This window comes from Pleurodeles waltl, chromosome 4_2, assembly GCF_031143425.1.
Source record: "Pleurodeles waltl isolate 20211129_DDA chromosome 4_2, aPleWal1.hap1.20221129, whole genome shotgun sequence".
In the NCBI taxonomy this organism is placed as follows: Eukaryota; Metazoa; Chordata; class Amphibia; order Caudata; family Salamandridae; genus Pleurodeles; species Pleurodeles waltl.
In genome coordinates, this window is record NC_090443.1 from 1,058,952,728 (window position 1) to 1,058,964,054 (window position 11,327).

Sequence of the window (11,327 nt, forward strand, 5' to 3'; positions counted from 1 at the left end):
ACTATTTCACAGCCATTATCACTGCACTTAAGTAACTTATAAGTCACCTATATGTTTAACCTCACTTGCTGAAGGTTAGGTGCAAAGTTACTAAGTGTGAGGGCACCCTTGCACTAGCAAAGGTGCTCCCACATAGTTCATGGCCATTTCCCGGGACTTTGTGAGTGCGGGGACACCATTACACACATGCACTACATATAGGTCAATACCTATATGTAGCTTCACAATGGTAACTCCGAATATGGCCATTTAATATGTCTAAGATCATGCAATTGTCCGCCCATTCCAAATCTGGTATTGAGGAGCCAATTCCAGGCATCCTGGGGGCTCCACTGTGGACCCCCAGTACTGCCAAACAAGCTCTCTAAGGCTTGCACTACAGCTACAGCTGCTGCCACCTCACAGACAGGGATCTGCCCTCCTGGGATCTGGGCAGCCCAGTCCCATGAAGGCAGAACAAAGCATTTCTTCTGAGAGCAGGGTGTTACATCCTCTCCCGTCGGAAATAGGTGTTTTAGGCTGGGGAGGGGTAGCCTCCCCCAGCCCCTGGAAATGCTTTGAAGGGCACAGATGGTGCCCTCCTTGCATAAACCAGTCTACACTGGTTCAGGGACCTCTTCTCCCCTGCTCTGGCGGGAAACTGGACAAAGGAAAGGGGAGGTACCACTCCCCTGTTCATCACCACCCCAGGGGTGGTGCCCAGAGCTCCTCCAGTCTGTCTCAGACTTCGGCCACCTTGCTTTGCGAGGTGTGGAGGCACTCTGTAGGGCTCTGAGTGACCAGTGCCAGCAGGGGACATCAGAGACCCCTCCTGATAGGTCCATACCTGATAAGGTAGTTAATCTCCTTCTCAGGGGTATTTAGGGTCTCTCCTCTTGGTTCTCTTCTGATTCTGCTTGCAAGTTTCCTTCCATGAATCCTAAGCAACAATTTCAGACTCCTCTGACCTCGGATCAACCGCAGCCTGCTCCAAGAAACACTGTTACTGCAACAAAGTGTCTACAAGAGACACTTTTCTTCAGCAACCTCAGATCCAAGTCAGCAACTGCAACAGTTTCCATGGTGTGCATGCTCTGGGGACTCCCTGTCTTCATCCTGCACCAGAAGGGCCAAAGAAATCTCCTGTGGAGTGACGGAGTCACTCCCCTACTCCAAGCAGGCACCTTCCAAGATGACAACCGGTACCCTTGGACTCCTCTCACGGCGACGGGCTTGCTCCTACGGCCACATAGGGTGGACACCATCGACATAGATTGTCCTGAAGTCCTGCTGACGCAATTTGGAGGAGGTAAGACCTTGCCTTCCCTGATAGCGACGGTACCCCTGTGTACTTCGTCTTCTTCACCTCCTGAGGCCTCTGTGCACAATTTGAAAAATTCCTTTGTGCACAGCCTAGCCCAGGTCCCCAGCCCTCCATCCTGTGACGCTCAACTCGCTGAGTTGTTCTCCAGCGGCGTGGGACCTTCTTTTGTTGTGCTGCATCAACCGTGTTTTGCACCTCCTTTGTCCCCAGATCCTGCGACTCCCGGTGGTGCTGGCTGGCATCCTCAGGGCTTTCTAAAGAGCTGAGAGCCCCTTCTTCCTCTTCACACAGAGTTGAGTACCCCAAGTTCCTCCTAGGTCCATTCAGCGCCATTTTGTGGCAAAATGTACTTTTGTCTTAGTCCAGGTTTGTTTGTGCCTTCCAACACGAAATCTCATCTGCAACGATCTTCACGCCGTGAGACATCTTTTCCATCATGCAGGAACCCGCTGGCATCTTCCTAGGGTGCATTTTTGCAGTCTTTGACTAATCGGGGACTTTTCTTTCGCACCCTATTCTGGGTTGGCAGGGGCTCCTGTCCTTCCTAGAACTTCTTTCGACTTCTGTACTTGGTCCCCTTCCTTCGCAGGTCTTCAGGTTCAATATTCCAGCAGTTGTTCTTTGCAGACTTGGTTGGCTGCTGCAAAATCCCAAAAACAAGGTGTAGTGTGTTCCAAGGAAACTTGCAGTACTTTACTCCTGCTTTTCTGGGCTCTGGGGTGGGGTGATTTACTTACCTTTACTGTATTCTTACTCTCCCAGCAATTCTGCACACACTACACTTATCTAGGGTAGAATTAATGATTCGCATTCCACTTTTTTAGTATATGGTTTGTGTTGCCCCTAGACCTATTTCATCCCATTTCATTCTATAGGATTTCCTACTGTTTGCATTGTTCTATGACTATTTACTTGTCTAATTTTGGTGTCTAGCGTACATATTGTGTATAATACTTACCTCTATAAGGATTATTGTCTCTAAGATATTTTTGGTACTGTGTCACCCAAATAAATACCTTTATTGTTGGTAACACTGAGTATTTTTACTTGTGTATAAGTACTGTGTAACTATAAGTGGTATTGCATGAGCTTTGCATGTCTCCTAGTTCAGCCTAAGCTGCTCTGCTACAGCTACCTCTATCAGCCTAAGCTGCTAGAACACTACTACATTCACTAATAAGGGATAACTGGACCAGGTGTAAGGTGTAAGTACCCAAGGTACCCACTACAAACCAGGTCAGCCTCCTACACCTCCCTATCCATCTCCAAGCTCCCCTCCCTCCTCCGAGGACCTACTTAATGGAAGCCACAGAGCAACCCCATTGAGCTGGTCCCAGGCCCAGCTCTCCCCCATGCTCCTGCATTGCTCTCGCTCCTGTCTTCTCCTTGATTTTCACAGCCTTGAGACCCTCACGGGTGATTTGCCGCACTTTCTAAATCCTTGATTGATTGATTGAATGTGTACTGCTTAGTTCCATGGAAACCTGCTATCCCACGATACTCGCAGAGTGCACCTCTCCTACCTGCTCCATGCGGGCAATGTTTGTTCTTTGTGGTGGCTGCCCCATTCCCCCCAGACATGGCCACGCAGTACAGGGGCCTGGCCCACTACTGCAAGTGTGCCTGGAGATGGGGCCCCAGGCCCCTCTTCTCCATGTTGGGGGCCACTATGACACACCCTTATTTTCCTTACTGCATCTGCTCCTTACCATAACTGCATCAGAGCTGCCTTATCTTAAAAGGTGGACACTGGCAGTGAGCTCCTGCAGTTCATTTGCATACAATTGCCTTGTGTGAGACACATATAGTGAGACTCGACAACAGTAAAAAGTCCAAAACAGGGTGATTCAACAAGCAAACAAATCTAGGTGCATTACATGAGCGGACCTGATTTTCCAATAATTTACATTTAGATAAAACATAAACCCATCATAGGGAGACAAAATCTTTGGTACTTTTATAGGGGGCAGACCTTTGACATAATTTGAAGTTTGGTGGGTAGAGTACTTTGCTTCAAATATGGCGGAGTACCCTGTCCTCTTAACTGGTGGACTGCTTGTTTATTTAGTATCAGGTGGGCCATTCTGTTTGGAGTGGTTGGAGCTCCCCCTGGTTTCTCCTTGTAGTGCAGGAAGACCTTACAGAGACATCCTCATGGACAAGGGGCAGTCGGTATCTAGGAGGGAAGGTCTCAGCTACTTTTTTCAGTTTGGCATCACCATTAAGTGCCTAGCAGTCCCACACAGAATAAATAGAATAGAAATGACTCCTGAACTACTTGAAAAAGCTCCTAGCGTCTCAGGGTCATAAGGTATTGGACGCCTCCCTTGCACACATTATGCCTGGTGTGGGCATAATGTGTTGCAAGGGGTTACAAAGTGGTGCAATGCAAGAATTGCACCCCTTTGTAAATATGGTTCAGCATTTTTGGCCTTCCAATGCCACATTAGCGTCACAAAAATGATGCTAATGTGGTGCTCGTATGGCGCTAGGCCTTCTTAAATCCAGGCCTTATTGTGAAAACTCTGCTCTACTTTTACAACTTTAAACTTGCTCCTTGAAAGACAAAGCAGGAGAGCCTGGTAGACCAATCATTTCTGGAATCAGAACCATCTCATAAAAGTAAAATTTAAAAGTGCTCTGCAACCACTCTTTACAAGATACAAAGTTCCACCTAACACACAACTAACTTTTAAAGTAAGTGCAATAAATGCCACAACAAACCATAATTCTGACCATGAGAACTAAAGCAAACACAACCTTTTCATTCTCAAAGCACTTTTGATAGCTCTTGGGAGCAGTTATGGAACACACCTCCCATACAAACATGCACACTATGCTTGTCTGATCTTGAGAGACCTTCATGGGTATAAAATGACAAAAGCCACTCTCTCTTTGTATTACACACATGAAACTGTAGATCAATTCTATGAACGATTTAGAAGTTTCCATCCTACGCTTGAAAGTCATTCCATCAATAAAATTAACCTTTTCTGCAAAGATGTGTATATAAAAACCTTTTCAAGAGACCAATGACAGATACAGATTGTTTATGCTGCAAGAGCATTCATCCCGCACAAAACATAAAGGCCCTCATTATGACTCCAGGTATGCAGTGGCAGTCTGACCGCGGCCAAAGCGGTGGTCAGACCATCGGCACTGCCAGTTTCCCTCCACAGGAGAGGCTGGCGGTGTAGGCGGTCTTGATCTGCCAGGGCAGCGCTGCATGCATCACCATCCTGGGTATTACGAGTCCCCTCTCTGCCAGCTTTTACATGGTGGTTGCACCAACACATAAAATCTGGCGGAGACGGGCGCAGGTGGCACCATGGGGGCCGCTGCACTGCCCATGATTTTGGCATGGGCAGTGCAGGGTTTCCCATGGCTAGCCCCATAGTGCTTTGCAGACAGTGAAAAGCGCGATGGGTGCTGGTGCACCCAATGCACTGCAACATTGCCACCGGCTCAATTATGAGCCGGTGTCAATGTTGTGGGCTGATTCCCGCTGGGCCAGTGGGAAACTCATAATAGAGGCCACAGGAAGGTCACAGCACTGGCGGTGACCTGACCGCGTGACTTCGGTGGACGAGCTTTTCCATCCGCCAAAGTTGTAATAAGGCCCTAAATCTGTAATTGCCAGCAATCCTAATAGGAGCACTAGAATCTGTTTAAAGACAAACATCAGAAGATCAACATCTCACTTCTGCAACAGGTTCTGTCTGCCAAACAGAGAATTTAAATGTTCCTTGATAATATCCAGAAATTTCCTACTGCAATCCATGGAGAGATGGACGCTTTTACTGAAATCAGGCCCTTAGAGTGAAATCATTTTCTTCTAGCTTCAAGTGGTGATATCTTGATAATATCCTGACGTGTTTTAGCAACACAAATTAAATCAAGCTTTACTGCTGGCCAAACAAGTTCTGTAGTCCAAAAATCTTCCTCATTGCATACTTGATCTCTGTGTTCCTCAGCGTGTATACAATGGGGTTGAACACTGGAGTTCCCACCGTGTAGAGCAGGGAGAAGGCTTTGTTAAGGTTGAGCACATGGCCTCCTGCTGGTAACATGTACACAATGGTCAGCATACCAAAGTATGTGATGCACACCGCCAGGTGAGCACTGCAGGTGGAGAAGGCTCTGTACCTGCCGGTGCTCGTCGGGATGCTGAGAATGGCCGAGATGATGTTCACATAGGAGATGGTGATTAACAGGAACTGGAAGGACAGCACAATGAAAGAAAAGACAAACACTTCCATTTCAATCATCGAAGGATCAGAGCAGGTTGCTTGGGTCAACGGCATCAAATCGCAGAAGAAGCCATCAATCTCACTGTGATCAGGGAACTGGAGCTGGCACAAGAGAAATACTGTGATCAGTGCTCCTGTTAACCCAGATGCCCAAGTGCCAGCTGTTAGATGAAAGCAGACATGCGGGGCCATCAGAGTGGAGTAATGTAAGGGGCGGCAAATGGCTGCATATCTATCGTAGGCCATCGCTGTGATGAGGAAGCACTCAGTGGTGGCCATCCAACAAAATATGAAGAACTGTGTGACACATCCTTTGAGAGAAATGATGAGGCCCTTTCTCAGCAGCCCTCCAAGTAGAGTAGGGGCCAAAGACGAGGTGTAGCAGACCTCAAGGCATGAGAGATTACACAGCAAGATGTACATGGGCGAATGAAGGCGGGCAGTGGAGTAAATTGTTATCATAACCAGGATGTTCCCCGCCACTGTTAGTGTGTAAATAGTCAGGAAGATGAGAAAGAGGACAGACTTCAGTGAGGGAAAGATCTGAAATCCCAGAAGCAGGAACTCAGCACCGCCGGTGTGATTGTCCAAACACTCAGTATTTCTCATTCCAATAACCTAAACAAATATGAATATAAAATGTAATGGGAGCAATGAAATGAGTTTGGCCAAACAGACATTTACTAACAATGGACTTACTTCAAGAAGAAGTTGGTTGCATGGATGCTGATTTGGAGTATTTTAAATGGGTTTACTATTTTATTTATGAAATAATTCTGAATGATTGATTGAGTTAAAGGTTAACTATAGTAGTGTAGTTGTGAGAAAGTAGGTTGTTGGCTCACTGGAGTGTAAGCCCTGGTCAAGCAATAGCCACAATCCCTTGCAGGGCTAGCTACGAAAAGTCACTACAGGAGCTTGTGCTTAACCCTGCGTAGTTTGGCCAAGGAAGCTGTCAGGCATAACTTAGAGGCAAAGTGTAAAGTATTTATGCAGCACGTACACAACAATAAAAATCCCAAACCAATTTAGAAACATAGAGTAAATTTTACTAAATTGACCCCAAAATATCAAAAATGCAATCAATAGTACCAGTATTATGACTTTTTAACTTTTAAGACTCAAAATAGCATTTAAAAGTGAAAAGCGCCAACCACGGACATCTCGTCATGCTAGATCGGGGTAAAGTCAAAAGTTAAGACCAAACTTTATGGGGCACGGGTCAGGTACACAAAGTGGATTGGGCCCAGTTAGCGCTTACCTTTGGACTTAGAAGATTTTTGAAGAAAAAGTCTCTGAGGAGGTTAAAGTTCAGTAGGGCAACTCTGAATGTGTGACTGAGGGGGGAGCGTCATAGTCAGATAGCTGTAGAGCAAAGCCGCTGTGAAGATTTTTGCCTTAGGACATAGGCGTTGTGATGGAAGTCGAAAATCTCAAGCGGGACAAATCAGAAGGCTGTAGCCAAAGACAGTTCCATAAGGTCAGATATGACTTTGGCAAAGGGCTCTTCAGCTGAATCCAATTTCCTGCTGTGGAGAAGAATGCAGCGGAAGAAACCTCAGAGTTCATCCAAATAGCGATGGATCTCAGTTGGATAGGCGACCAGGTTGGTCCCATTTTCCTCCTAGTTCTCGAGTACTTTTTAGCCAAATTTTGTCTGTGTCCTCAGAAATGGGCCATCTGTGCATCATAAACACCACAGCCAAGTGTCCAGGAGTAGGGATGACCTCTTTGGGGTTCAGGACTCACTCAGACGGGGTCCAAGTGTGGGTTCAAGATGGTGGGAGCCTGGTATGTCCCGGTGGCTCTGGAAAAAGGAGGCCAGAAAACTAACCCTTAAGGCCACTTCTGGAAGCCCTGGGTGCAGGTGAAGACACACGACTGGACTCAACATCAAGGTTGGCCTCTGAGGGTTCAAGGCAAGCTCCAGGCAGCAACTCAGTTCTTTTAGGCACAGCAGCAGTCTGGTAGAGTGTACAGTAGGTCACAGCAGCAGGCAGTCCTCTGAGAGTCCTTCCACAGGTCCAGTGGTGAATTTAAGAGTGGGTATGAGGGCCCTATTTTTATACCCAGGTGCCCTGCTCCTGGAAGATGGGAGATGGGAGAAGTTTCTGGAAAGGTTCTTTGAAGTCATGAGAGTTTCCTGCCTCCTCTTCCCTGGCTTCAAGCTGGCTGCACTGACAATACAGGGTTGTTCGGCCTATAGTGAGTAGCCAGGGCACAGCCTCTTCAGGTGCAAGTGGGTCTGTGCTTAGGTCCACCCCATCAGCCAGTTGATGGCCAATTGAGGCTCTGCTAATCCCACTATTGTGTGACTGTCTGGGTGAATTTGCAAAGTCCTGTCAGTGACACACAGTCAGGTGACCTACAACAGGCCGCAGACAGAGAGGACTAAGGGCAGGAAAAAGACAACTTTCTAAAAGTAGCCTTTTAAAACTTGTAATGATAAATTTGGCTTTACTATTAAATAGGATTTATCATTAGAGGTTCATAGGTAGCAAACATGCCATATCTGCATCATCTTACTTAAGAATTGCAGCTTATTTAATGTGAAAAGGAATTCCCAAAGTTATCCTCTGTGCTGGGTAGGCGTCACAGTAGTGAAAAATACAATTGGGAGTTTTTCACTACTAGGGCATGTTAAACTTAAAGGTACATGACCTACCTTTTAACACTACACAGCAGCCTGCCCTATGGACTACATAGGGCCTACCTTTGAGGTGACTTTTATGTAATAAAAAGGGGGTTTAAGGCTTGGCAAGGGATTTTAAATGCCAAGCTGACTTGGCAGTGGGGCACTGCAGCATAGCAGGTCTGAGGCATGTTTGAATGGCTATTTAAGAGGGTGGCACCATCAGGGCTGCAGGCCCACTGGTAGCATTTAATTTACAGGCCCTGGCTATAGAGGTGGGGTCAGTGATACTACATGAAGGGAAGGGGCAATGCTTCTACTGTATTGGTAGAAGTCAAGGTATTAGAACATGGGCAGTAGTGATGCTACTACTGGGCATGTATTGAAGGTATGAGCTGAGGTTCTAGTAGGAGTGGTGTTACAATGCTTGCAATGAACAGCATCCCCATGTCTGCCATTTGAAAACATTCAGCGTGATTCGGAGTTTTATGTACAGGTTAGTCCGTCACAAACATATCTTGTCCGCCATATTACAATTCCTGTAGGATACAATGGGATCTTAATACAGCAGACGGGATATCCAAACTCTAAATTAGGCCCCTTTCTTTTAAAGCACCCATGCTCCTTAAATAAACGCCTGCTTTCTGTTGCTGGTAAAAGGTGCGTATATTGGGTGGTTCTTCTAAGTGTCACCTGTAATGTCCCTGCACACACTTCCTTTATTGATCCTGAGTATATCGCCCTGTACTTTCAGAGTCCTCCGAATGTGAACCTGCACTGGTTTCAGCTGCTCGCATTAAAGTCTGTTATAATGTTTGGTTAAGATGTAAATTAAAAATAACTCACTAATCTGTACATATGCTTCATTGACGAAGGGGAGCCCTTTTCAGCAGTTTTTTGTTGACACCTAATACTGAAGCAACAGCTGAAGAGTGATGCTGTTTACATGACCGTACCCCGCTTCCCCTAAGAGCTGCGTAGACACAGGACAGCTGAGAAGACGTGCACCCACCAGGGCTCATGTGCGGATGGCATTTCACAGTCACGATATGATTAAGGTCTTGGCAGCAGCGGTCACCAGTGGTGCTGGAGCAACGCTCAGGGTGCGGGTGCTGTCCTCAATGCTACACCAGTGAAGTTACAGAGATTGTGAAAAGTACGCATGGCACACAAAGACGACTAGGGAACGGGTTCAGCGGGCGTAGTGGTCAGGACGCCGTTGTAAATATATTACCAAAGCATGGTGTGGGAGCACACATCCATTTACAGACCGCACATTTCCCCTTGAAATGACCAGTAAATGTGCACCTGCAATTTTACTTAATATACAGCACACAAATGATAATCGGTAGAAACTGATATCCCCAAGTGTACTGACTTGTTTTTGATTGTAATTAAATATTTTTTCTACTGCACTTCAGAATTGCAAAAAATGTGGTTCATTAGTTGTTTCCTAACTGAGGATGTTCTTTGAAATATGTGTACAGTTCATTTACAGGTAATTACACTTTGGGCCTGTTTTGGGTTTAGGCGGAGGGGTTACCCCTCCGCCGAAATCTAAATCCAGTTCTTTCCTATATGATTAAGATTTCAGCAGATGGGATATCCATCACCGTTGTGCGGAGTAAACTCTCGGTTGAAATATAAAATCAGGCCCCATGTTGTGTGCTAGAACATAATGACATCCTACAGCCTTCCCTTTCACACACCCAGTGCCCAGCAAGATGGTTGGATACAACCATGGAACCATGCAACTGGTGCACTTTACGTCAAGGAGGGGCTACTCCCTGCTCAAACTGCTGTGACGTGCACCAGTCCCATCCTATGGTTGTACGTCGATCATAACCTAGAGGGGATACGAGATGTGTAACGCCCTTATAGTAGCAGGGTGCAGCACTCATCACAGATTGCTAGCTTTCCAAAGAAGATTGGACATACTAACCCTGCAGTGTGTGTCTGAGAACAGTGCAATTAATATATCCACTGCTACCTTTGTCTGCTTATGTTGGTTAATATTGTGACATAAATCCACTCACTTTGCAGACAGAGGAAGAAGAGTAAACGCTGAGCTCCCTTTAAAAAGAATAAGCAGTAGTTTGTGATCAGACACAGGCTGGCATTTGACCTCTGTGACAAGATGAAAAACACGGTTCAGCAGCATCTTTCTTCCTCATTCAGCGTCTGAGCTCCAGCATGTTTATTATGGGGATGCTTTAGCACCACCCACTCTCCTGCCCACGGCACAGTCGTGAAGAAGAGGGTTGTTTATGTTATGCTACTGGTAAAGAGCACTAACTAAAATAAACAAACTTGTAGACAGAACATTGTTCCACACAAGTGTGCCTGGCTGATAAACTGCTACCACCTGAGAGAAACAGACTATTTTATGCAGGAAGATAGGAAGCAGGACACCTTTTCACAGACATGTACTGCTTCCACAGATAGCATACAAGGAAGTCAGCTGAAAACACATGCACTCCCATGGAATGCCTCGCGAAAAAAGGAGGCACTGAAAAGTGAGTACTTGTAAACGAATACAAGGATGGAGGCACAAAGGAGGGGCAAAGACACGCTGGATGACCTAAAACAACTACATGCGCTCGTAGGTGAGGTTTCAGCCTGTCCCCTATATGCATGTGGTACCAGACAGCTGCACCCTCTGGTAGGCTTTGGCCTAATAAGCAAACTAATTCTGGGTACCCCCCAAAGGAAGTGTCTAGCAAGGGGGTCAGACAAAATCTGCAATCTCATCCAGTGGTGCAGTAATGTTCGGAGTGGGGCTGCTGTGATCAGTGTTACATCACTTAACTCATAGGGTTGTAAAAAATTCAAGCATCGCACACAACAAGTCTAGCAGGCGAGACACATCTGTTCAGTGGGAGAGAAGGGTGTGGGATGTAGTTGGTGGTGCATTTTCGAGGACACTGTCGATAATATATTACTAAAGCATGGTGTGTAGCGCACAGTCATTTACAGACAACACATTTGCCACTGAAATGACCACCACATTTGCACAGATTTGTAGTTTTACTGAAACAACTATATAGCACACAAAGGATAATGTGTGGAAATCAGGTTCCAGAGGATATTTATAGTTTGTGCATCACCAAGTGAAGTGTCTGGATTTGTTTTGTTTCTATTA

The 11,327-nt window shown here is 46.1% G+C and overlaps 1 protein-coding gene across 1 annotated transcript; it reads right to left on the bottom strand.

Moving 5' to 3' along the window:
- Window positions 1-5,205: 5,205 nt before the first annotated feature.
- LOC138294029 (olfactory receptor 11A1-like) lies at window positions 5,206-5,799 on the bottom strand. The gene has a single exon (XM_069233279.1). It carries the CDS (start codon window positions 5,797-5,799, stop codon window positions 5,206-5,208), a length of 594 nt encoding a protein of 197 aa, XP_069089380.1.
- Between the last annotated feature and the right edge of the window lie 5,528 nt (window positions 5,800-11,327).